General features: G+C 51.5%; 1 protein-coding gene across 3 annotated transcripts in view; it reads right to left on the bottom strand.

Annotated features, from left to right (window-relative positions):
• Window positions 1-757: 757 nt before the first annotated feature.
• Myom3 (myomesin 3) overlaps window positions 758-26,465 on the bottom strand; it is a 55,286-nt gene continuing 29,578 nt past the window's right edge. For 2 of the 3 annotated variants that reach the window (XM_037203071.1, XM_028875247.2), the window contains exons 16-37: window positions 26,272-26,446; window positions 24,474-24,595; window positions 23,921-24,108; window positions 23,579-23,705; window positions 22,046-22,224; window positions 19,813-19,927; window positions 18,577-18,733; window positions 18,045-18,154; window positions 17,609-17,653; window positions 16,322-16,458; window positions 13,531-13,675; window positions 13,274-13,333; window positions 12,902-12,969; window positions 11,707-11,817; window positions 8,897-8,984; window positions 8,399-8,437; window positions 8,051-8,159; window positions 6,714-6,877; window positions 5,875-5,911; window positions 5,679-5,701; window positions 3,603-3,658; window positions 758-2,198 (exon numbers count right to left, since the gene is read on the bottom strand). In XM_037203071.1, the coding sequence (XP_037058966.1) occupies window positions 1,935-2,198; window positions 3,603-3,658; window positions 5,679-5,701; window positions 5,875-5,911; window positions 6,714-6,877; window positions 8,051-8,159; window positions 8,399-8,437; window positions 8,897-8,984; window positions 11,707-11,817; window positions 12,902-12,969; window positions 13,274-13,333; window positions 13,531-13,675; window positions 16,322-16,458; window positions 17,609-17,653; window positions 18,045-18,154; window positions 18,577-18,733; window positions 19,813-19,927; window positions 22,046-22,224; window positions 23,579-23,705; window positions 23,921-24,108; window positions 24,474-24,595; window positions 26,272-26,446 (2,519 nt within the window). In that variant the 3' untranslated portion in view covers window positions 758-1,934. The remainder of the gene's footprint in view (window positions 2,199-3,602; window positions 3,659-5,678; window positions 5,702-5,874; window positions 5,912-6,713; window positions 6,878-8,050; window positions 8,160-8,398; window positions 8,438-8,896; window positions 8,985-11,706; window positions 11,818-12,901; window positions 12,970-13,273; window positions 13,334-13,530; window positions 13,676-16,321; window positions 16,459-17,608; window positions 17,654-18,044; window positions 18,155-18,576; window positions 18,734-19,812; window positions 19,928-22,045; window positions 22,225-23,578; window positions 23,706-23,920; window positions 24,109-24,473; window positions 24,596-26,271; window positions 26,447-26,465) is intronic. The other variant, XR_005090934.1, reaches the window with a different exon arrangement.

Raw genomic sequence — 26,465 nt, 5'->3', positions numbered from 1 at the left:
TGAGATCCAGGACAGGCTCCAAAAGCTATACAGAGAAACCCTTGTCTCGGAAAAAAAAAAAAATTCCGAGACAGGTCTTATGTAGTCCAGGCTGATTTTGAACTCACTATAAAGCTGAGGATAACCTTGAACTCATGATCCTCCTGCCTCCACCTCTGAGGTTCTGGGACTACAGGCACGTGTCACCTTACCTGACAGTTTTATTGTTTTATAGATGGGAAACTGAGGCTCAGAAAAAAGGAAAAATACTTGCAAGACCCATGGTCAGTGGACAGAGAGGTATTTGAAGCTGAGGTGTTTGTGGGTGAGATGACTCAGAGTAAACACACCCGCAACCTGATGACCTGAGTCTGATTTTTGGAGCTCACATGATGGAAGGAGAGAACCAGCTCTCATAAGTCACCTGGCCTCCGCATGCATGCCATGGTGCGCGCGTACACACACACACACGCACACGCACACGCGCACACACACACACACACACACACACACACGCACGCACGCACGCACGCACACTTAAACATTAGTGATAAAAGAAAGACCTGCATGGATCCCCAAACTTTCATCAAGACCTCCCACCCCCATCCCTACCTCTCCTCAGCAGAGATCTCATTAAGCACCATGGAGCCCAGAACATGAGCCACTGGGGGCTGCAGGCACCCACATATCCTGCTGGGTGACTAGCTGCTGGGCTGAGGGCTTTTGTCCCTCAGTTCTAAGGTCATTTCAGAACCCACAGGCAGGCGCTGCCTCCTGATCTCGAGAATACGGATTTTTTTTTTTTATTTCCTCCTTTATAATTTCCAAAGTTATCGAAGCTTTAGGAACAAACAGCTCTAATTTTATAACGCCTCCCACATCTTGTTTGCAGTAGGGGAAATTGGAAGGCAGAGAAATATCCAGCTGTGTACTGAGATCCACGGCGTAAGGCCAGCCAAAGTGTCTGTCACAGGTCATATAGGCTCCATGTTGGAAGAAGCCCTGAAGATCATCAGCTGCATGCCTGGCATTCCAGGTCACCTAGGCAGGGGCAGGCTCTCTTCTCTCCTCACCTTTGCTCCTGCGGTGTCCTCCTCCCAGCTCCACGGCCGGACTGAAGTCACCTTTCAGGGCCCCGTCCCACCCAGTGTGGAAGGGCACTGCAAAGCGCTGCATCTCCCAGTTGGGTCGGCCATTGCCCACTTCCTCTGATCAGTGAAGATACTTTACGTGGACCCATTTAGTGACCTTTATTATCTCCTGCCTTGCCCTGGAGTCACCTGCACCCAAGTCCATTTCTGGGGTGTGGGCGGGGCTGCTGCGTAATGTTTACCTTTGTAGCTCCAGGGTCTTCCTCAGCCTTGTGTATGCTATTCTTCCAATGAGTGATGGACTTAGAGAACTGTAACAACCCTGTCCTAAAAGAGGATCTCTTCTGTGCCATGGGAGCTGAAGTGCTCGCCACCATCTGCGGCCTCAACCTACTCAACGCCAATAAACACTTCCGGTTGTGCCTCAACCTACTCAATGCCAGTAAACACTTCCGGTTGTGACAACCAAACCCTCAGCTTTACCAACTGTCCCCTGCAGAGCAAGGGTGCCTCCTGCTGTGACCCACTGATACAGATTGATAAGGGGTTTTCATAAAGCCCCTCGGAGTGGCTAGGAATACCCATCTGATGGATGAGAAAGGCTTGTGAAGCGCTTTTGTGAAACTGAGTCCTGTACCCCAGCTTCCGGTTTCTAAGGCCAGTGCTTACCCTACATCTCGGAGTCCTCTGAGGACCCCAGCAAAATCTTTGCTGAAATTCTTTGGTGTACTGGGTCCAGCTCTGTCATGTCCTTGTCCCTTTCCCTGTCCCCCCCCCCCCCATAGCCTGTGCTAAGTTATGACACCCGCTGGCTGGCCTGCTGGTCGTGTAGGGTGGATCTCAGGCTGTCCCTGGACATTCCCATTACATCTTCTTCAGCTCCTTGGGCTCCTCCCCGTGTTTGAACACGCTGATGGTGACCTGGCCCGTTTCTGAGCCATACTTGTTCTTGACAAAGATTCCATAGCGCCCACTGTCTTCACTGGTGACCTTATCAATGGTGATGGTGACCTCAGTACCCTTCACCTCCATGTGGTATCGGTCAAGGAAGGAGACAGGCTGGTCATTCTTTAGCCAAGAGATTTCAGGGGACGGGTCTCCTGAGATGACGCAGGTCAGGCACAGGGTCTGTTTTGATTGACAGGAAGAGAGCAATTTTAGTTCCTTGTAACTTGAACTCAGCATCTGCCTTTAAGCTGCACATAGGGAGTTCCCAGTACAGGCAGCTGCTATGAACAAAGGGTATGTGTGCGTGCATGCATGTGTGCATGGGCGTGTTTGCCTGTGCGTTTTAAAAACAAGGTCTCATGTATCCTAGACTGGCCCTGAACTTGCCAGGTGGCTGAGTATGACCTTGAACTTCTCTCTTCCTGCCTCTACATCCTCAGAGCTGGGATACACGTATACCCAGCTTATGTATTGTTGGAGATTGAACCCAGGGCTTTGTGCATGCTAAGAAAACACTCCCTAGGGCTTTGTGCATGCTAGGCAAACACTCTACCAACTGAGCTACGTCCCCAGCTCTTCCAGTGTTCTGTTGTAACCCATAAAGGGAGACATGTTTTATTTCAACCCCCTTCTCCAACCCTCAACCTTCTACAGGAAACCTTCCTAGGTAGAATCTTAGATGATTCTCTAGCAATGGCCCACCCAGAATGGCCTGCGCTTTGCATTTTTGCTTTTGGTAAGATATATGCCATTGTGACCTTACCATATAAATAAGATCACATTGTTTTTAAAAATTTGTGTATGAACGTTTGCCTGCATGTGTGTATATACGTGCAGTGCCCTCAGGAGTCAGAAGAGGGCATTGGGTCCCCTCAAACTGGAATTACAGATGCTTGTGAGCCACCATGTGGGTGCTGGGAATTGAACTTGGTTCCTCTGGAAGAGCAGCCAGTGCTCTTAACTGCTGAGCCATCTCCCATCCCTGAAGAGTGTATCGCTTTAACACAAAGGTTTGTGAATTGAATTTGGAAGTTCTTGAGTGAGGTCTAAGGCAGAATACTACAACATAATGATGAAGCTCACAGGCTCTGGAATTGGGCTGCTGGGGTACGAACCCCGGCTCTATCAGGTTGTGTGACCTTTATCAGCCCCTTAACCACCCTAGGTCTCAGTTTCCCTTGCTGTCAAGAGGGACTAGAACCAATACTCTATTTTCAGTGGTTGCCCCGAGGAGATATGTACTAACATGTACTAGTAGCCAACAGAAAGCCAACAGGAGACTTTTGAAATCACTACGGCTTTCAGGGGTTCCCTAGTTGAACTGTTGTAGAAGCCAGAGGCATAGGTTCCCACCAAGACTCTAAAGATGTGACAGAGCTGGGTGGAGCACAGGGGTCTGACACCAGGCTCAGATACACATGTGATCATTGAGTCACTTGGCCAGCTGTGGTGGGTCCACATCCCTGGTCAGCCTGTCACCTTGGGCTCTCGAATCCATAGCACTCCGCTCTATCATGACCCGGAAGGAATCCTTGAGGGGACACAAGCTTGGGCTGGCTGGTTGTGGGTTGGGGGGAACGGTACCTTATCTTCCATGATGGTGGCCACGTCTGGCAGGCCCCTCACCACCTTGGCCCGATCTGGAATGGAAAGAAAAGACCTGAGTGCTGAAGTTCTGCCAGCTGCCCTCCTGCCCAGCAGCTCTCCTCAGAGTGGAGGGTTCGTATGCGGGAACCTTCTAGTTTCTGCCTCAACATCCTGTCCTGTGCTCCTTGTCTGCACAGGTAGCAGAAGATAAGCTACGTGAGCTGCTTCTGCCATGGAGTTGAGGTCACTATGATGAGCGGTACCCAGGAGTGACAGTGATTGCCTTGTTCTCAAGAGAAAGAAGGTGAATGGGATTGCTATGAACTGGAGCTAACAGAAGCTGCCCAACAAACTTTGTCTCTGACCCGTGGGGAGTGTGTGTGTGTGGGGGGGAACCAAGAAAGGGCTGGGAGAGTGGCAGCTTTTTGGACACCCTGACTCTGGTCCAAGGAGGGTCCTGGTGGCCACAGGAAGACAGTGTAGTTATAAAATACTAACTAGGGATGTGTCCCTTATACTGCACCAGAGGCCATGGGGACACCTAGACCCTGCATCCCAGAAGTGCAAAAAGTTTGGTGCATATGGCTGCTGTCCAGTGTGTGTAAGGGAGGAGGATCCTGAATCAGACAGGGAAGGTCTCAGGGATGGCCACTGTCCTGGGCAGGTGCTGTGGATAGTAGCCCTTCTGTACACTGTGAATATGCATTACTCTCATTGGAATAAAGAAGCTGATTGGCCTACAGCAAGGTAGGATGAAGTTAGGTGGGACCATCAAACAGAGAATGCTGGGATGCAGAAGGGCGGAGTCAGAGGGTCAATAGCTAGATGCAGAGGGAGCAGGAGATGAATGTGCCATGCTAATAAAGGTACTGCCACATGGCAGGGTGTAAATAAGGAATATGGGTTAACTTAAAATGTAAGAGCTAGTTAGTAACAAGCTGGAGCTATTGACCGAGCATTCGTAATTAATATCAAGCCTCTGAGTGATTATTTGAGAGCAGCTATGGGACAGGAAAACTCCGCCCACAACAAGGAAACTCCGCCCATAGCAGGAATTTGCACCAACTTTCCACAGCTAAGGAAGCAGACCCATTTTTCTCACTGACACTGATTTCTCCAGCCCCAGCAACCACATGCAGTCAAGTTTAAATTCCTTCTATGGGAGTCCTGGATGGGAGGGGACATTTGTGTTGGGCATATAACTAGGTGGTGGTGTGAGTGTCCCCTCTGTCCTGAGCACATGTGAGGCTGGCTTTTGGATGTACTGTCTCCCCCAATGTTGGCTGACATGGTAGGGTCACTTGGAACCTTGGTTTGTCAGGGCTGCAGTTACATATCCAATGCCTGTCCTTCCTGTCACTTGGGGACAGTAGGGAACAATGGCATCATGCAGGGAGGGTCACCAACATCTCTGTGTTGATGGTCCTGCAGTGTCCTTGACACTGGTAGCTATCTAGGTCCCTTTCTTGTCAGGCTGACAAGGCTGTGGGACTCTGCTGCTGCCACTGTTTGTCACTGAAATCCCTATCACCCATCACTGAGTCAGGGAGACCTGAGGGCTATACTCCCAACACTGGGCTGTTCAAAGCTAGCTTGGGGGGGGGCGCGGGGGGGCACCTCATAAGTGGGGCAGATTTGAACATGGATTAGTGGGGGTTTTGGGTAGCTCAGAAGCTGTGTCACATCCTCTGGGCCTGGGGCAATTCTGGGTTAGACCCTTCATCACCTCCATCCCCCCCAAGCCTCATATTCAAGTTCCAGGTCACCCCCTTCTTAAGGCTGACTTGGAAAGGCTAGCTCATTCCTCTCAGTTCCCGGCCTTTGGGGTTCCCACCAAGAGTTGTGTGCACCCACTCGGCACGAGACCCACACCGGGCCTGTCTAACCCATGACTTCCTTATCCATCTGTCTTTTTACAGCTAGCTCCCAGGTGTCCCCAGTAGCCGAGCGAGGCCCCAGAACTCCATGGAGCCTGCTAGGGAGCTGGGACTTTGGTTGTCTGCCAGGAGCCTGGGTTCTAGAGAAGCCAGCTCAGACTCAGGAACGTGAGGAAGGAGAACGCTGGGGACTCACTCTTCTCAATGACGGCCAAGGCCCTGAAAGACAGAAATGGGAACAGAGGGTTGTGTTGTTGCTTGTAACTTCTCTTACCCTGTGAGACCAGGAAGGTGGAGCTGGATAGGCCTCCCGGAAGGGGCCCGAAAACAGTCACTCCACCCCTTCGGGGGGCCCCCCCGTGATTCACAAGGAGACTGTGGGGGGCACTTACTTCAGTCTCTGGTGCTCTGCCAGGGCATCGTCAAAAGCTGTAGGACAGAGAAGCAGGACAGGGCTCAGGGGACTCTTGGCAACTTCCCTCCCATTCCAGGATTCTCACAGGGCGGTGCCAGGCTTGGAGGAGGAGAGAGCCTCCCAAAAGACCCTGGGACCCTCTTTTCTCTTTATCTTTTGAAGACAAGTTCCCACTGTGTGGCCGAGGACCTGACTTTGAACTTGCTATCCTCCTGCCTCTACTTCCTAAGTGTTAAGATTGCAGGGATGTATGTGCCTCCCTGTCTGACCTCATCATGGAATTTTCCTTTAAAAATTTTGTTTTGTTTTGATTTTTTGAGACAGGGTTTCTCTTTGTAGCCTTGGCTGTCCTGGGACTTGCTTTGTAGACCAGGCTGGCCTCAGACTCACAGAGATCTTCCTGCCTCTGCCTTCTAAGTGCTGGGATTAAGGGCGTGCGCCACCAGCCGCTCCAGCTAATTTTTTTTTAATTGTTATTATTGTGCGTAGATGTGAAGGTCAGAGGATAATCTCACAAAGTTGTTTCTCTTCTTTGATTTTTATGTGGGTTCTAGAACTTGACCTCAGGGCACCTGGTTTTTGTAGCAAATGTTTTTAACCCCCCGAGTCATCTTGTCACCCCTCCATCCTCTGTGGTGAGACAAGGTTGCATGTAGTCTGGGCTGGTCTCAAACTCACTGTGGAGCTGAGGATGACCTTGAACTCTGGATCTTTCTGCCTTAGCGTGGGGGCTACAGATGTGTGCCACGCTGCCTGACCCCATGTGATTTTCTAGAAAGGTCTCTCAGCAGACAGACAGACAGGCGGGTGGCTTACCTTGCCCAGACAGATCTGCTGAGAGCTGCCGGACTTCCTTCCCAGCAGTTATCTCCAGGGTGTATTTGCCCTTATCTGAGTCCTTGGGGTCCAGGATATGGAGCCAGATCTCATCCAGGGTGGTGCCTGCCCTTACCCGGTCGCCACTCTCCAGACGCTTATCTCTGAATGCAAAGGCAGAGAATGGCTAAGGCTGACTGTGGGTCTGACTCCCTGTTTGCAGCCCCTCTTTTGGGGTGTTGTTTTCAGATGGGGGACTGAGAAGTGTGACCACCCTCCAGACAGTTGCTATAGATCCATTCACAAATTCATTGTTCAGGGTTTCATTCATCATCTGACCACCATTCATCCCATTCATTGTCCAGGGTTTCATTCATCATCAGATCATCTAGTCATTCATTATTCAACCACCCATTCATTTCTTCCTTCTTTCATCAAATCCCATGGCAGATCAACTTCATACAAAAGCTGGGTCTCTGTCTGTCCTACGACCTGCAGCCTGGGACAATGAGCAAATGGCCTTCTTGAAGCAGTGACTTCCCTGCTTCATTCCCTTCATTCACTCCCCCACCTCATTCCCATCTTAACCCTCCTAGGGTTTCTGCCCAGTCACTCCTAACTCAGAAATCAGCGAAGGTTCAACTCTTTCTCTTCTCTGCTTAAATTTCCTCCCTGAAGACACCAAGCCCATGTTCCCAAGGTTCTGTTGCCTAGGCTTATTGTCACAGAGCTCAGAAACTCTGGCTAGAAAAGGGGCCCCCATCATCCTGATGCTTCCTGTGGCCCTCACGCTCTCTCATTGTACAGATTTGCCCAAGTTGGTCCAGACTTTGATGTGGAATGGGTGTAGCCTTGGCTACTCTGCAGGACCAAGACATACACATGACAAGACACTCTACGGAGATCCTGTTCTCAAATGATCTGGGGGATTTCCTGTCCTGACTGTCCCACAGCTCTGTCTGGCTGTACCTGCTTCCTGAGCCTGGCTACCCGGGTTTGCAGAGGCCCACAAGTTCAGCATCACTCTTGTGACTGGCTCTCCCTGATTCCCGGATCCTCTCCTCCCTTGGTTTCCAGACACTGCTCTGGGACCATAATCCTGTTGTCATGGAGACCTCAGATAAGTGGTCCTACCACCAGCATTCCCATCTTCCCTGGGGGAAGACTCTTCTATCCCTCTCATTCCAGTGGACAGACCTGTGTAAGAACTTCCCCTCTGCTGGTCCCTTGGGTCTGGGACCCGTGGGAGGACTAGGTAGGGGGGAGTAGGAGAATCCTAATGGGGGAGGTGCTGGGATCTTTCAGCTTGCACAGTCTCTGGTTCAAGGCCAACCTACTTGTGGAACCAAGTGGTCTTCATGTACTCCACATGGTAGTATTTGACCTTGCTGAAGAGCCGGATCCCCTCCTCAGTCCCCTGGATTTTCAGTGGCGTTGCCGAGAGAGCTGAGGATGCAGAGGCCAAAGGTGAGCCTCCCCCAAGGAGCAGTAAGTAGTGTGTTTTGGGCCCAGCCCCCTTGCTGCAGCTCTGGGCCATAAGGTAGGGACACAATACTGTGTGAGGGCTTCTGTCCCCCTCCCGAGGGCAGACACTAGACCCATGCCCGCAGCTGAGGCTGCTGGGGGAATCCTTGGAGGCTCATTGGCATCAGGACAAGGCAAAGAGGAGGGGCATGCTCACTTACCACCAATTCTGCCCAGCTCAGTGAGGACAGCGTCCAGGGCTGGGGAAGACAGAGAATGTTCAGCTGGGTGGCTTCCCTTAGGGATGTCCAGGGATGGTGGCAGTGTCTTTGGAGAAGGGTGAGGGAACTCAGAGCCTCTCTGAGGGTGGAGAGCTCTGGAGAATGACTTGGGAGTGGGAGGGGTTCTTGGGTGGTGAGTGATAGATCAGGCATTAACACTGATATCCGATAACTTTCTGGTGAGCTGTGTCAACCAGCCTCAAGAACTGCAAGTGCCCTCTGTGTGTGGGGAGGTGTCTTCAAGCCTGGATTAACTGTGGCATGCCACAGTAGCATACCAGGTCCCTACTATTGGCTAGCTGGGCAATCTTGGGCAACTTAATCGCTCTGTGCCTCAGTTTCCCCAAGTGATATGGAGAGCCCATACATCTTAGGCCACAAGTCACACCACAGTCTCTTGCTCCAGTGTGGCCCATCTCTGACATCACTGGCTCCTACCTTCACCTGTGAGGTCCAGGACAGTGTCATCCTCCCCTCTGTCATCGGAAACCACCGCTCTGTAGATTCCCTGGTCTTCTTTGGAAAACTGCAGAAGAGGATGACAGTGTGTGCAAGGGTTCCAGAAGGAGAGGTGACAGCAAGTCAGGAGGTCCCAGGTCCCAACCCTGTGTGGCCTCTGTCAGCTCTGGAGTTGGTGCGTCTAGGAAGTATGTGCATGTGTGTCTGTGAGTGTATGAAAATGTGTGTAAGTATGTGCATGTGTGTCTGTGAGTGTGTGAAAATGTGTGTGTGAGTGTACCTGTGAGTGTGTGTGTGTATGTGTGAGAGCTTGTATGAGTGAATGTGGTGTGTATGTACACGCGCACACGTGTGTGTGTGTGTGTGTGTGTGTGTGTGTGTGTGTGTGTGTGTACTGAGGGTAGAAATGGACACCCTATCTGGATTCCCAGGTGGCTCCTTGGAGCCCAGCTCAATTCAGCCTGGGCAGAACTTGCCTATAGAAGACACAAACTCTCCAACATGCTCTGAGATCTCCCCGAGGCCCTGATGCAAGGATCCCTACAAGGTCCACAGAAAAAGCATGTTTTCCTTGGCTCAGAACAGGAGGTCCTTCTGGCCTGTGTTTGCAGCCTCAAATTAAATCCAAAGCAACAACCACCGAAGTGAGAACCATTTGCCCTTTTGAGAATGTTTGCCGAGGATGGAACCTTGGTGTCTCATATGCTAGGGAAGGCATGTGACCTAGCCTCGGTCCAGGGGTGTGCTTTGGGGGCAAGAAGCAGAGGTCAGAAGAGACATCTTATCAGAAGGCAACTCCTTCAGGGCTCCTCAAAGGTCCCTCCCACCCAGGCTACCTCCACATAGTGCCTTTAGGGCAGGATCCAAGGCAGAGGTTGGTCTTCCCCTACAATACAACATCCTCTTTACCCACAGGAGGCCATAAAGTCCCAGTCATATTGGGGTGCTACTGGAGAGGGCAAAGGTCCCTAGAGTGGCCACCGGGGTGGACAGAAGACCAAGGACGCCTCAGCCTTGTGGAGCAGACATGGATGCACCTGTTGGAGAGTGATTTCTGACCTCATCTTGCATTTCACCCGGCAGAGCCTCAGTTTACTCATGTGTGAAGCAGTTCTGACATCCTAGCTGTACCCCAGGTTCTGAGAGGACCCAGGGATGAACACCACAAAAGCCAGAAAGCTCCACCTCCACAGGACAAGTGATTATATCAAGAGTCCATTGGTGGATTCTTGGCGCCCGACTTCTCTGGTCTCGGTCTGTGAGACCAGTGAACCTGCCGGGGAGTTTCTTTGCTCAATATACCTCTTGTTACACTTTTCCAATTCAGCTTGATTTGGCTTACTTCATAGGTGGAGAAACTTATTATGGGGGTGGGTGGGCAGAAAACCTATTAGGAATCATAGGCATGTGATCCTACTACAACCAGCTCAGGATTAGACCTTTCAAGTCTCTGTAAACTATTCAAATGAAAATCCCTCACAGGCCAGGTGATGGTGGTGCACGCCTTTAATCCCAGCCCTGGGAGGCAGAGGAAGGCAGATCTCTGTGAGTTTGAGGCCATCCTGGTCTATAGAGTGAGTTCCAGGACAGCCAGGACTGTTTCACAGAGAAATCCTGTCTTGAAAACCAAAAAAAAAAAAAAAAAAAAAAAGAATCCATGACTATTAAGTACCTCCTGAATGACACACCCTTTTGAGGTGAATGCTTCACAGTGACAAAGGCTGACAGGGCACTGTCCTGGTCAAGGTGTGGGAGAAGACCCTGGACTTATCACTTCCTTTCTAGTCAGAACCTGTGATCAATGTCCAGTGCCCTCAGCACTCAGCCAGCAGGTCCTGGGAATCAGCAGCAGACAGAGGCATCTGGCAGGTGGGGAATCAGCCTGGGATTTCTCTCCCAGCCTGCCTTAATCCTCTGGGGACTGTGTGTAGGAAAGAATCCAGCTCCAAACCTGCTTTTCTCTGGACCTGCCTCACTGGAGGACATCGTCCCTGTCCTCAACACTAGACTGGGACAGGGAGCTCACAGAGAACAGATAAGTGTAAGGTCGGAGAAGGCCAGTGACTAGCCCAAGGCTGCAAATGCTGGATCAGAACCAGGCCTGGATTCCAAGACAGGAAAAAAAAAAAAGTCAGTAACAAGTAATACTGGGTCTGTCTTTTGAAACATTTCTGTCCCAGTTTTTAATGTTAATTTTGAGTTTGAAAAATTGCATAAGTTTTTTTTTTTTGTTGTTGTTGTTTTTTGACTCTTGTAACCTAGGCTGGCCTCAGACACCTTATTTAGTTGACAATGACCTTGAACTTCTGATCCTCCTGCCTCCCCATGGGACTGTAGGCAAGCACTTTCACACTTGGTTTATGTGGTGCTGGGGAGTTAACACAGGGCTGTGCGTATACTAAGCAAGCTCTTTACCAGCTGAGCTACATTTCCAAGTCCCTGTATTTGTCTTCTAAAAAACATTCTCTTTAAAAACTTTATGTGTATGAGTGCTTGTTTGCTTGTGTATCTGTGCACCATGTGAGTGTAATGCCCATGGAGGCCAGAAGAGGGCGTCAGATTCACTGGAACTGGAGTTACAGACAACTGTGAGCTGTCCTGTGGGTTCTGGGAACTGGAAATCTGGGTCCTCCACAAGAGCCGCTGAGGCAGCTCTCCAGCCCCTGGTATTTATCTCGCTGGGTTCTGGTGCTCCCGTGTGCCTGGCTGTGATCCGGCTCCACCCAGTGCTCTTGGCACCGCCCGGTTGGCAGCTGATCAGGGTGAACCTGGAACTCAGCCGCACTTACCGTCTCAATGCCGAGAAGCCCGTCTCCCGTCTGCGGGTTGTACTGCCCACTGGGAGCCTCTTTCTTCTGGAAGAGCCACTGGAAGCGGGTCTCCTTCTTGGTGTTGGTCACCTGAGGGCAGTGTGAGGGGACGCCATCAGTCCACCGGACTTTCCATTTAAAAACAAAAGCCTAACTCGGATAGCTTCTTCACAAACACAGCTCCTCCCGCTGAGACTCACTAGTCAGCTGACCCTTCCTCACACCATAGGTCTCCTCTGGATCCTGACTTTTCCTAAAGTTACTTCCCCCCCATGACCCTTTCTGCTGTTTTCTTTTTCTTTTTTTTTTTCCTGCTGTTTTCTTGTATACACTTTTTAACGAGTCAGATGACATCTCCTCCAGGGAGTCTTCCTGGAGCTGCCCCCCCCCCCCCCCCCCGCCCCCAGTGTCTCTCCTGCCCTATAATTAAACCATTTCCTGACTGTGTCTGGTCAACCACAAGGCATGCTGTTTTTCAGTAATTCTGCCTTGCGTTGAGGGTTCCCAGAGGCCTAAGAGAACTATGTATGACCAGACCTCCTGAGCCCTGGTGGTTTTCTTCTCGGTTTGTTGGTGAGGGGCCCTTGCATGTTATCAAAGGAGCTGCAAGATGCTGGAAGGACCTGGGCTCTGGAGGCAGGGTGGCTCGGTTGGGACCCGGCCCCTGTGACCTGTGTCTTCAGCTACTTCCTTATTTGGTTTCTCATCTCTGAGGTGAAGTATAGATGACTGTGAGGCAGGTGAAATTAACCCATACCTCGGTGCACTGAGCAGTGTCCAGTAAGGGTTAAAATGAACAGGAAGCTCGTCAACACAGAGAACCTTCACTAGCTCCCAGCTCTCTGGGGCTGGGAAGCTGCTGCTGACTCAAGCCACACTAATCCTGTGCTACCCCCCCACCCCATGTGTGTATGTCTGTGTGTCTGTGTGTGTGTGTTTATGTGTATTGTGTATATGTGTCTACATATGTGTGTATATGTGTGCATGTGTGTGTGCATATGTGTGTGTATGTATGTATGGGGGGGGGCACTTCCTAAGTGTGGGATCAGCCAGGCACAGGAGATAAAATTCCAGAATGGAGTGGGCAAGGACAGCCACTGGGCTTGGGGATGAGTCACTGGGCTTGGGGATGAGTCACTGGGCTGATGGCAGAGTGAGATGGGTGGAGACTTGCCTTGCATGTGAGAAGCACTTGGCAGTCCTCGGTGACTTTCCACTTCAAAGGCTCCTGGAAATAGGGACCTGCAGGGGACGAGAACACATTCTTGAGTCCTGTGTTTAGGCTGAGCCAGGGCGCCATCTGGTGGTCAGTCAGGGAAACTCAGCTGGGCAGGAGGCTGCTGAAGACTCTGGTCTCCAAGACCAGGACAAAGGACTGGGGTGAAGCGAGGAGCCTGGGAGCTCCTTAAATGAAAAGAACTTCAAGGAGGCACTGGCTCTGGGCTGGGAAAATGAAGTTTCGTTCAACTAGGGCAGGGCTTGACCAGGTCACGGTGAACGTCCCTGGCTGGGTTGGTATTTTCCACCGAGGATCAACGGTTCCTACCCTGCTTTCTCTTCCAGTCTCTTCTGGTTGCATCTGCCTTCCTCAGGAGCTTGTCAAAATCTGTGAAGACATCGGGAGGAAGCGGCATGAGCGGAGAGCACAAAGGTCCCCAGAGTGGGCGCTGGGGTGGACAGACGAGCAGGGGCGTGCTCCGCGGCCCCCAGAGCTGTGAGCGGAGAGCCTCGGGAGGGTGCATAGGGAAGGGTGGGTTCAAGCTGGCGGGCAGGTGCTTCAGGGAGGGGTGGGGCCCGGCTGACCGTCGTCCACCAGGGTGAGGGTGATCTGGTTCTTGGCTTTCCCATCTTGGAGCTGGGCGGTGTACGATCCCTTGTCATCTTCCGACAGTTGCTGGATGATAACCTCCACCAGGCCCTTCTCTCGGACAAAATTGATCTTGCGGTTCTGAGGGAACAAACCCCCGAGTCCTTTTTTGGGCATTTCCTGTTCTGGGAGCTCTGCCAAGGGGCACACCTCAGAATGTGATCAAGATCGGGGTGCTATGTGCAGAACTGTCAATGTCCAGGGAGTGGGGGAGGGGTTCCTGGTTCCTGCGAGAATAGACTGGGGTCCCCAGCACCCTATGCTTTAATTAATTATAATTTAATAATAAACTCTGTACCTTCAGTCTGTCTCATTGTTGGTTATTTTCAACTTTTACAATTTAAGTGAAAATTACTACATTTTAATTTAGTGTGTGTGTGTGTGTGTGTGTGTGTTTTTGTGGGGGTGGGGAATGCACAGGCCACAGCACATGTGTGGAGGTCAGAGAACAACTTGTGGGAATCATTTCTGTTTTCTCCTTCCATTATGTGGATCCTGAGGATTGAACTGATGTCACCAAGCTTGGTAGTGCCTTTGCCCACTGGACCATCTCTCTCCCACCCCCAGTTTTTTGTTTAAATGATTGATTTATTTATATTTTATGGGTATGGATGTTTTGCCTGTCTGTCTGTCTGTCTGTCTGTGTACCATGCTCATGCAGTGCCCATGGAGACCAGAAGAGGACATCAGGTTCTTTAGAACTGGAGTTAGAGACAGTTGTGAGCTGCCATGTGGGTGCTGGGAGCCAAACCCGGGCATCCTCTGCAAGAACAGTCAGGGCTCCTAACCACTGAGCAATCTCTCCAGCCCCTGGCCCCCATAATTTTTTGAAGCCAAGTCTCATGTAGCCCAGGCTGGCCTCCAACTTGCCCTGTAGCTGAGGATGACCTTGAATTTCTGGTCCTTCAGCCTGAACCTCCTAAGTGATGAGATCACAAGCTAGCACTACCTAAGCCCAGTATTCCCTTTACAATTTAGTACTCACTCTCTAGAAATAGCAGTCATGTACATTCTGCGGCACACTAACAGTTTAGAAGTTTCATTCATGGATTTAGGTCCTTACTACCCCTGGCTTTACTTGCAAGCATGATTGAAGGGAATGACCTACTTGTATTTTTCTGTAAGGATGACTGATTATCCAAACAATGTACACTGAAAGCCTCTAGACCAGTGGTTCTCAATTTTCCTAATGCTGTGACCCTTTAATACAATTCTTCATGTTGTGGTGACCCCCAGCCATAAAATTATTTCATTGCTACTTCATAACTGTATGCTACTGTTATGAATCAGAACATAGATATCCATGCTTTCTGATAGTCTTAGACGATCCCTACAAAAGGGTTGTTCAACCCCCAAAGGGGTTGAGACCCACAGTTGAGAACCACTGCTGTAGACCTTACAGTGCCTCTCATAACATGTGGCAAGCTCAGTGTGTACTCTTTACACACAGCTTTCAAAATACTGCCAGGCTTATTCTTTTTTGACCCTGGAAAAACGTGCCCTGCTGTGCACATACAAAGAGGGAGGTAGAGAAGGGAACACAGGGCACCCACAGGGCTGGGCATGCTTTCCCCACATCTGTCTGGTATTTCCTCTGATCCAAACCATCATCCCCTTCTCTGGAAGATCGATTTCCTCCATCCGTCCGTCCGTCCCTCCCTGCCTTCCTTCCTTCCTTTCTTGGTCTTTCAGGGTCTTTTTTTTTTTTTAAGATTTATTTATTTTAAAGATTTATTTATTTATTTATTTATTTATTTATTTATTTATTTATTTATTTATTTATTTATTTATTATGTATACAGTGTTCTGCCTGCAGGCCAGAAGAGGACACCAGATCTCATTACAGATGGTTGTGAGCCACCATGTGGTTGCTGGGAACTGAACTCAGGACCTCTGGAAGAGCAGTCAGTGTTCTTAACCTCTGAGCCATCTCTCCAGCCCCTAACTCAGGGTCTTGCCCATGCTAGGTGTGTGCTCTACCACTGACTTGCATCCCTGCCCTAATCCATGTTTGCCATGTGGAGATGAAATCCGCAAGTGACCACTGTCATGAGACTGACATTTTCATAGTCACATTTTCAGGTAAAAACAATTGAATGTCCACAGCCCCTTCTAACCTATTTACATTCCCCATGCATTAAAATGAAAACAAGACAATACTCTTGTATAAATATCATTTAAAATAAAACCCTGTGTATTTCAGCATGTAGATTCTTGGATACAACACACTACCCTTGACCTAGTCACAGCCCTTTGTTCTGATTTTTAATGGGGGGGGGAAGCAAAGGATGAGAACAGGAAAACGAACAAGCAAGTGTAAAGTAGCTGAGAGAAGAGCTGCTCTTCCCTGGATGCTGTCTGGTGAGCCTGTATGAAAGCGCTGTAGATTTCTATCTAAAGCAGAGGCTTAGGCTTGGGAAGCTGTCAGCCCCAGCATAGGCTTTCCATCTTAGGGATGCTGGGGACGACATTTGAAAGTGGCAATGGGTGTGGAAAAGTGCTTTGTAGACATGTCCCCTGAACTGGTTAGTGACCAGTACTCTGCGTCCTCTTCCTGTCCCCGCCTGTCATGTACGGGGAACATCAGGGCTTGTACAAAATGGATGCAACCCCCCTCCTGCCCCCCAGAAATGGCAGCTATTTCAGAAATGACAGCTGGCCCCAGGCCCCAGCTCACAGGTGAGGCCTTGGGCAGGCGAGCTCCCCGGGGCTGTGGGCACCATTTACCGGTGAGCTGAAGATCTCTTTCTCGTTGAAGATGAGGTGTAGCTCGGCGGCGGGCGACAGCTGCTCCACCTCCAGCCAGAGCCGCACCTCGCCTTGCTCGAGGACGTCCACGTTCCAGCCAGAGATCAGCTTGATGACTGGGAGACACAGTAGGGTGTGGGGAGGGGCCCTCTCCTCTCTGAACTCTCCTGGCCCCACCCAGCCTCACCCTTGCTTGCAGAGCCTGAAGGAGCTGGGCCTGGCTGGAGGCCTGCAAGTTTTCTACAAACTGAATTGACCTCAGAAAAGCATTTCCTCGTCAAGGCACCTTAAACGCTGGAGTCTGGGCTTCACCCCTGCCCATTCTGACTTGGCTGAGGCATGGCCTGGGCACAAGATTTGGAAAAGTTCCCAAGGTGATTCTAATACGTGATAGAGTGTTGGACTGGATTTAAGGATTCCATCGTCCAGAGACAAAGGAAGGAAGTGGAGGTTTAGATGATCTTGTGTCCAGATGTCTCAAGAGCTCATAAGGATGATGATCGTGGTGGTGGTGGTGGTGATGATGATAGTGGGGATGATGGTGATGATGATGGTGATGATGGGTGGGGATGATGGTGGGTGGTGATGATGGTGATGATGGTAGTGATGATGGTGATGATGACAATAGTGATGTGATGATGGTGATGATGATGATGGTGGTGATGGGTGGGGATGATGGTGGGTGGTGATGATGGTGATGATGGTGATGATGACAATAGTGATGTGATGATGGTGATGATGGTGATGATGGTAGTGGTGATGGGTGGGGATGATGGTGGGTAGGGATGGTGATGATGATGATGGTGGTGATGGGTGGGGATGATGGTGGGTAGGGATGGTGATGATGATGATGGTGGTAGTGATGACAACAGTGATGGTGGTGATGGTGATGGTATTGATGGTGATGACGACAATAGTGATGTGATGATGGTGATGATGGTGATGATGGCAGTGGTGACAACAGTGGTGGTAATGATGGTGATGATATTGATGGTGGTGATGGTGATAAGGGTGGTAGTGATGATGGTGATGATGGTGATGCTTATGCCTTGTAAGGAACTGCCTTGTTTTCCTTCTTCACACATCTATCTCTGGCTCCCTGCTGGCTGTCCTTTCCTCATCCACATGCGTCTGGTCTCTGGTCTTCCAGTCTGTGGTTCCCCTAGCTCTTGCTGACTGACTCAGTTACATCTGCCTGACTCAGTTCTGCTCAGCACATGTTCACGGGCCTTTAGGAACCAGAGGAAGCTGCACCTCAGTGTTTACCTGGGTTTCTGATCTCATGACTCAACTTCTTCAGCTTGTTCAGCTCTGGGACAGTGAGGGGCAAGAAAGAAAACAGATGTGACATTAGGCCACAGGGTCCCACTACATCCATTCTGAGACGTTCCAAGAGAGCTCCATATTGCCATCAACTTGGGGTCACATGCTTCACAGAGGCTGGTGGTGAGAACTGTGGACTTTGGTCCTGGGGCACTATGGGAGATGCTGCAGCTACCCTTGGCCACCCCAAGGTTGCATGCTCCCCACCTGCTCAGAAAAGCACCTCTTACATGCCAGGCTCTGCAGGCATGACCACATTAGTACCCAGCTCTGGTCAGGCTGAGCCTCAAGGTCCACTTGGCTTCTATGGGCACTGGTGATTGGGCTCTGGGATCAGGATTTGTTTCCCTGAGGAGGTGGCAGGGAGTAAGGCCATTACCTTCCTCTGTCAGCGTGTGGCTTGCGGAGGTGTCTTCGTCAGCGTCGGTGACCACCACTGAGTAGATACCCAAGTCTTGAAGGTCAGGTTCTTTCAAGATGACCTTGGACCTGGCAGAGAGAGGCGAGCTGATGCTCTGTGATGGGGCTTTGGGCTCATGAAGGGCAGGAGCTGGAGAATCTTGGCTCTGCAGCCTGTGCCCTGTCCCAAGTCCTGGCCAAGCTTGCAGCAGGGACAGCTATTCCCTTGCACCCTCTTGAGGTCCCCTGTGGCCAGCAAAAGCTCTGGAGCTGGGCAGTGGGGCACATGATCTGCAACCAAGCAGCCAGTGACTCCGTGCATGCTTGAGGATGGCAGGCAGCGGCAAAGCATCCTTGAAGAATGCCTTCATGTCCGCCCGTAAAGGCGCCCTCCCTTGCTTCCCCCGAGCTGGCAGCTAGCACCGCCATGGCAGATGGGGCAGCTCTGGCCAATCTGCATGTCTTGCTGCCAGTTCTGTCCCCCATAGATGCTGCCCCCATGCCCCACTCACTTGTTAATTTCGTCCTCCACCTCCACCCTCTGCGGGTCGGGTGGACCCTCGTAATCCTTCGACCACTGAAACTCAGAGAAGTCGGGGGCTTCGGGGGCTTCGAATGCCAAGTAGATTTGGCCCTCCTTGTCCACGCCAACTTCAATCTCCTGCGCATCTGGGGGTGAGGTCCAGGAAGGGACAGCGGGGGTGTTATGACTGGGTTGGATCGGTTCCCTGATTAGAGCTCAGACTTCTTGAGTCCACTTTGACTGACTTTTCCTCTTCCTCCCTCTTTCCCTCCTCTTCCTCCTCCCTGCCCCTCTTAATTTTTCTCTTTAACATAAAATTTTGCTACATTAGCCCAGACTGGCTTTGAATTCACTATGTAGTCTAGGCTATCCACACTCTACAACCTTGACCTTTGGAGTGCTAGGGTCATGGGTGTGTACAACCACACCTGGCTCCTGTCTCTAAAAACTCCTTTTCTCTTTGCTTTCTTCTCATCCCTGCAGTACTGTGATAAAACCCAGAGCTGGGTCAGCCCTCCACCACGGAGCTACATCCCTACCTTACTCCTGGCTATCCTAAAACTTCCTCATGGACTAGTTTGCCATCTGCCTTTACTGTCCATCCACTCCCTGCACCTGTCTTCCTTCTCACAACAGCAGAGATCCGCTGCCTCACCCACAGCCGTGTCCCCATGCATGTGGGCCCAGATCCGCTGCCTCACCCACAGCCGCGTCCCCGGTGCATGTGGCCCTCACCAAGTATTTGTGGGTTGAATCCTTAATAGAATGTGCTTTATAGCGAGCCGTGTAGATGGGTCTATTGTCTGTGGGCCTTAGTGGTTGAACTGTTTTGCACTTGAACAAAGTGAGTCCTACTGTGTGAGGACCTGGGCGCAACTCTTGACATGCATCGCAGGAGAGACTGCAGGCCCTGAGAGCTCAGGAGAGACAAAGCTCCACAGAGTGGCTGAGGTGGAGCTGGGTACCAGTTCAGGTTGTTGCGTAACTTCATGCTTATGGCATGGAAAGCATGGAAGATGCCCTCACAGCCTGTGGAAGAGGGTGGTGAGGGGCCCAAGCCCGAGGGAAAGTTGAGCTGGCAGTGGGTAGAGTGGTGGGTGGGTCAGAGCCCGATGGCTCCAGGCCTCCAGATGCATCCTCATGTGTCTCCTGTCTTCCCTCTGAGCATCCCCTGCACCCAGACCCCAGTCCCTCCGTGCAGCCTGGCACTCCCTGGTCATCGTACCTGGCTTGTCCTCCAGGAGCACAAGGTCAGTGGGCACCGATGGTTGTCCTAGCCCCGCTGAGTTCATGGCCTGGACCCTGAACATGTATTGCTTTCCTGGCTGCAAGTCAGAAACCTGGGGGTGGGAGAGCAGATCATGAGGACAGGAAAGGGGGCATCGGCCCACACTGTCCAGAGCTGCTGGGACCCCGCCTGGGCTGGGGCAGGCCAGGAATATGCCCTTTTCCTGGGATCCAGGGTGCGTTTTGATTTCGTTTTGAGATAGGGCCTCTCCATGCTGCCCAGGCTGACCTGGAACTGGCCATTTTCCTGCCTTACCCTCTGGGCTACTGAGGTTAAAGGCCGGTATCCTCGTTCTTGGCTTCCAAGTTCTAATTTTCGTTTGCTTTAAGACAGGGTCTCTTGCAGCTCAGGCTGATCTTTAACTTGCTTATGCAGCTGGGGCTGGCCTGGAATTCCCCAGCCTCTTGTCTGTACTCCCCAAGTCCCGGGATTTCAGGCACACACCACCATGCCTGGCTGTCAGTTCCAGTTTTCCATTGGTTTCCCTCTCTGGCTTTATCCTCTGGGCGCTGACTGGATGTAACTCACTGTCTTCCCATCTAGAAAGCCCTTCCTTCCTGCATTCCTCATCTCTCACAGATACTGCCTTCTCCTCAGAGGCTCTGAGACAGACCTGGGTCACCTCCCATGCTCCTTTCTTAGCCCTAAACAAGCTATTTTTCTTTCTTCCTCCTAATGGCACTGGGGATTGAACCCAGGCCCTCATGGGTGCTAAACAAACACTCTACCACTGAGTTCCATCCCTAACATTAAAAAAAGTTAGCTGGGTGTGATGGTGCATCCCTTTAGTCCCAGTACAGAGGCATAGATCTCTGAGTTTGAGGCTAGCCTGGTCTACATCCAAGTTCTAGGCCAGCCAGAGCTACACAGTGAGACCCTGTCTCAAAATTAATCAATTAATTAATTTTTGGAAACAGTGTCATGTAGGCTAGACATGTAGTCAAGGATGACCTTGAACTTCTGATCTTTTTGCCTCTACCTCCTGGGCGAGGAGATTGCAAGCCACCATGCTTGGCTTACCTGGTGCTGGGGATGAAATCCAGGACCTTGTGCATCCTAGGCAGGCAGTCTGCTACCTGAGCCACATCCTCAGCTCTAATATTTTGTTTTGAAACAGGGTTTCAATAAGTTGCCCAGGCTGGCCTTGAACTTGCTCTGGAGGCCAGGCAGGCTGTGAACTTCTTACCCTCCAGCCTGGGCCTTCTGGGTAGCTGGGATTAGACGGCAGTACCAAATGTGGCTCCTTAAGGCGTCTTAAAGGAGGCGCTCCTGTCCGTGTTTCAGCTGTGCCTCGATGGAAACCCTCTCTCTGTTCTTTTGGATTAGCCCCACAGCTCCCTCAAACATATTTCTGCCCCTGGACCTTTCTCCAGTCTGTCTTTACCCCTGCCAATCTGACTATGCCTAAATCTTCCAGTGGTCTTCAGGGTCAATTTCCACTTCTGATGTTTATGACCTAAAGTCTGCCAGTGTACCTGAGCCCTCTTCCTCCTATGTGAGTGACCGTCACTTGAGAGCTCCCCCAGGGTCCCCAGCCTTTGCCCTTGCTGAGGTCTCCGCCTGAACACCCAGCCCACTTCCTTCTCGGTCTAACTGATTCCAACCCAGGCGTCCTTAGTCAGTCGTGACGCCAGGATGCCAGCAAGCTGCTCTGACTTTCCTCCCTGGAGCTCCCAGAATCCCTCTGATCCCTTCTGTCACCAATGCCCAGGGCATGTTTAGCTTAAAATGTCTGGGACCTGGTCCAGATCTGGCAGTAAGTAGGTGTCAAAAAGTGGTTAGTGAGTGGCAGCCAACCGTCCCAAGGTGGAAACCAGTGCCAAGTCCCGGAGGCCATCTGCCCTGGCCTGGGCCAACACACGGGAAGCGGCAAGAAGACCATCCACCGTGCGCTGGCCGACCCTACGGTGGGGAGACTGACCCAGACTCTGCCAAACTTCTACCTCTTCACTGGTCTCACCTTATGTCCACACTCCTGTGTCTAGAAGACGTAATGTCATCTAAACATTTCAGCTTCGAAGCCACCATTAGATAGTGACATTTGTCGGTATAAAAGACTTTCCCTGTATGTCTTCATTTGTTCCCGAGGATCTTGTTTTCTTGGTATTTGTAATTACAACTGACGTCTGCCAAATGCTGTAGCTGGGAGGACAGAGGGGCAGAAACTCACCCTGAGGTGGGTGCCAGAGGTGGCGTCTGGGGAGACAGGCTTCCACTCCTCAGAGCCTTTCTCCTGGAAGCTGACTCGGTAGCCTGTGACTGGCCCGGCTCCTATATACAGTGGGGGCTCCCACTGCAGCATCAGGGAGGTGGCCTGCACCTCAGACACCCTCACATCATATGGGGGACCTGTGGGGGATGAAATATGGGCAGAGATGTGGGTTGTTCAGCCAGGCAACAGCTAGCCGACCATCCGTCAGCCTTCTAGCCAGACAGGTGGGCAGCAAGCTGTGCAAGTCAGTGTGCAAGCAGTGGGCTGTAAGTGTGCAAGCTGGACAGTTTGTCAGTCATCACTGAGTCTGGAAGTGACTCCTGAGGGCACAGAGAGACCTGGCCCAGCCTTGGTTACACAACACTTAACCTTGGACCTGAAGCTTCGCTGTTTAAAATATGCTCAGCATCACCTCCTCCCAGAAGCCTCCCTGACCTTCCCCACCCCTTCTGAGACAGCATGACCCCTCCCAGACTTTTGCCACTTTGTTGTCAAGGATGGCAGGAGTACTGGTTATGACCTCCAGAGCCAGACTGCCAGGGAGGGTCATGTCCCAGCTGTACCCTTCCTAGTGATAGGGACTTGGAATTATTTAACCTTGGTGATCCTGTCTCCTCACCTCAAAGCGAGGCAACAACAATTGTTATTACATGGAGCTGTAGAAAGCAACGGGGCGGGGGGGGGGGCGGGCATCATTGTAATACCCAGGGCATCCCACATGCCAGTAAGTGCTCCACTGCCGAGCTTTTCCCAGCATCTGGGGAAGGTTTTATGTGGAACACAGAACTGAGACACACAGGGCGATGTGGCAGAGACTATTTCTTCCTAGGAAGTAGAGAGCTAAGAGGCTTCTGGTAAGACAGCCAGTAAGGTTGCAGGAGTTGTGTTCAGGGTGGCTGACTGTCCCTGGTTGTCCAGGACTGGGTTTGAGGGTGCTAGATTGAAAGTCCTAGGCGAACCTGACTGTCCCGACAGTGTGGCCTTAGGGTTAATGAAAGGTCTGTGGCCAGAAAGAGATCAGATGGTGTCAAGGTGGGTGACAGTTTGGCTGGGACCAGATCGTGGTCTAGTTAGGGATCCTCTCAGGCGGGATTAAGATATAGTCTGCATCAGGGTTTACCTCAGTGGTTCTCAATCTGTGGGTCATGACTCCCTTGAAGGGGGCATTGAATGACCCTTTTACAGGGGTCACATATCAGATATCCTGCACATCGGATATTTGCACTATGATTTAGTAGCAAAATTACAGTTATGAAGTAGCAACAAAATAATCTCATGGTTGGGCAGTCACCACAACATGAGGAACTGTATTAAAGGGTCGAAGCGTTAGGAAGGTTGAGAACCAGTGGTTTACAGGGTCAGCTTGTGCAGGATGTGGGGTCTGGACCAACAGAACAAGGCAGGACGCCCAGGGTGGGCAGTGACATTTGTGTTGTTGTTATGATGACGGGGAGTGGGGACAAGTCTGGGTATTGGCTCTCGGTCTCTCACCTGGCTCGGGCATCGTCCACTCTTTGCACTCAAACAGGCTGCTGGGTGCCGACAGCTCGCCAGTACCAGCCCAGTTGACTGCCCGGGCTCGGAACTCATAGAAATGGCCTTCATGAAGGTTGGTGACCTGCAGAGGTGGAAAAGTCAGATCGTGGAACTGAGGCTGGGGCAGAGAAGTGGGAGATACCGTGGCGGCGGGACAGCCAGAGCCGGAGACCTGTGGGGGCTTCCAATGCGGCTGTTCTGGGGGCCACTGGGTGGCAGGGCCTGGGGAACCCCGAAGCTGTCCTGCCATGCTTCTTGCTCCTTACACAGCAGTAGTGATGGAGGCTGCAGCCTCACCTTGCACACCCGGCTTGGGATAGGCCGATGGTTGACTGGGTGCCAGTCTGACTCCTCCGAATCGTGCTGGTCCACAAAGTAGCCCAGGATCTTGCCACCTCCACGCCGTTTGGGGGGTTTCCAGCCAATGACCATTTCATTCTTTCCACAGGATAGGAGTGCAAAGTCATATGGGGCCGATGGGGTAGCTGTGGGGAGGCAAGGACTAAGGAGGGGGCTCCTTGGGGTGGCCGAATTGAGCGGTGGGGCCCCAGGGAGCTGATAAGCCTCCCCTGGTGGGTGCCCACCCCGATCTGGGAGTCTGCTCTGAGCAGCAGTGTCTGCTCCCTTTAAGGGTGTCTTGGCGTCTGATGTCTGAGCCTGGGAGCTCTCCCACTTCCCAGGGTCAGCACTGACCATGGCCTCAGGGCACTGTCACTTCCTCCCTGAAGGAAAGAGTGAGCAAAAGAGCTCCAGTCCCTTGAGAGAGTTTAGACCTTCCGGGACATGGCCTTGGCTCCCGCTCAGGCCAGGCTTCCCTGAGGATTGCAGGCTGGACCTGCCCTGGACTCACCCAGAGCCTGCTTGACCCTGACAGGCCGTGTCGCAGCCGAACTCTCGCCAACCCCAGCCTCGCTGACGGACCTGATGCAAAATTCATACTCCTTCCCAGTCCTCAGCCCTGGAACCGTGAACCTGGGAGGGAAAAGTTCAGTCCTCAGGGGTGTCCAAACAGCTGACGGAATCTCAACTGCTTATGGGATTCGATGGCCACTAGCGAGATAGGCGTAGAAGGTTCGAGTCTAAAACATTGACCCCGTCTCTTGGTGACATACGAAGAACGTCGTCCCTAGGGTTGAAAAGAATCTGTTTTTCTAGAACCCACCACCCACATGTAAAGATGAGGGGCTGCGGGGTGGCGTAGTTGGTAAAGTGTGTACCACACACGCCCGAGGAAATGAGTTTGGTCCCTAGCACCATTGCCAAAGTGGTGTGTGGTGATGTGTATGCGTAACTTCTGCTCAGGGTGTATGTGTGTGGGTAGAGACGGGATCCCTGAAGGAAAGATTCATTGACCGGCCAGCCTAGTCCATTAGTGAACTCCAGGTTCATTGAGGGACCCTATCTCAAAAAATAAGATGAGATGCTGAACAGATGGCTCAACCTGACCACCCGAGTTTGGTTTCCAGGATCCATGTGGTGGAAAGAGAGAACTAATTCCTCAGGCTGGCCTCTGACCTCCACATGCACCCAGATTAATGAATAAACATAATTTTAAAATATCTTTAAAAGGTGGGGCTCGGGAGATGCTTCAGTGGGTAAAGTCCTTGTGGAGCAAGCCCGAGGAGACGGGTTTTGCTCCTCAGGAGCCACAGAAAGCCAGACGTGGTAGTCTGTAATCCTAGCTCTCCTTAACAGGGTGGGAGGCAGATAGAACTGCCCGTGGCCCACAGCTGAGCACACACAGCTGTGAGACCCTAGCTCAATCAAGTTGGAAGATGAAGACCGACATCAACGGTCATTCTCTGGCCTTCAAATGTCTACTATGTCATGTGCACAGCCACATCCATGGACATGAACATGTACACACACACACACACACACACACACACACACACACACACACACACACGCACTTTACAAAAAGAAAGGTGGAGCTTGACAGAGGAAGCCGTCTAATGTCAACCTCTGGCCCCCACACTCATGTGTACAAACCTACACGAACACATATATGTACATATTCACCACATTGGCAAACATACAAAAGATGCAAAGATGCCTGGAAGGGGGCTGGGTCAAGGCCAAGGAAGCCGACCTCCCACCCAGTGCTGCTGGACGCATGCTTATGCTCAGGACACATGCTCAGCTTTGGAGAACAGTGTCTGGTATGATCTACACTGATGCCGTGACTCAGCTTCTGAGAATCCTTTGAAAGACCCTCCAGAGAATTATCATCCCAGGCCCTTCAAAGAAACCCTGGCTTGTAGGAAACTGCCTTCCTTATCCTGTTTCCTCTGGATGATACAGGAACCCTGGGCCTCCCTTCCCCTCACCTACATTTCCTGTAGCTCTATGGGGTGCCTGTCTGACAGAGGTTACCTCCACCCTCAGACTCTTGTCAACAGGGGTCTCAATGAGCAGATGTGTTAAAACAGACCCTCTGGGTCCAGGTCCCCTGCCTTCACTTATTATAGGAACTTTGGCTAGGTCTAAGTTAAGACTCTGTGCCTCAGTTTCTCCATCTTTAAGACAACAGCACAAACAACCATGTTGAAGGCAGGATTGCAGTGATCTAGGAGAACTCAGCGGAAGAGCTTAGAGCGGCGCCCAGCCTGGGGTGTCCTGGCCAGGAGCCAGTGAGACAGACTTACTTGGTGTCCAGGACAGGCTTGTTGTTCACTGTCTGCCACTCTGATGCCCCTGCTTCCCGGGAGTAGATGTAATAACCCAGGAGCTCCGTGCCACCCTCCACTGGCTCCCAGGCAAGGGAGACGGAGGTCTGTGTGTCTCGGAAAGCTTGAACTTGAGCTGGCGGAGGAAGAGTCGCTGAAAAAGAGGGTCGGAG

This window comes from Peromyscus leucopus, chromosome 2 (assembly GCF_004664715.2).
Source record: "Peromyscus leucopus breed LL Stock chromosome 2, UCI_PerLeu_2.1, whole genome shotgun sequence".
NCBI classification, from domain to species: Eukaryota; Metazoa; Chordata; class Mammalia; order Rodentia; family Cricetidae; genus Peromyscus; species Peromyscus leucopus.
This window is presented reverse-complemented; position numbering and strand designations above follow the sequence as displayed.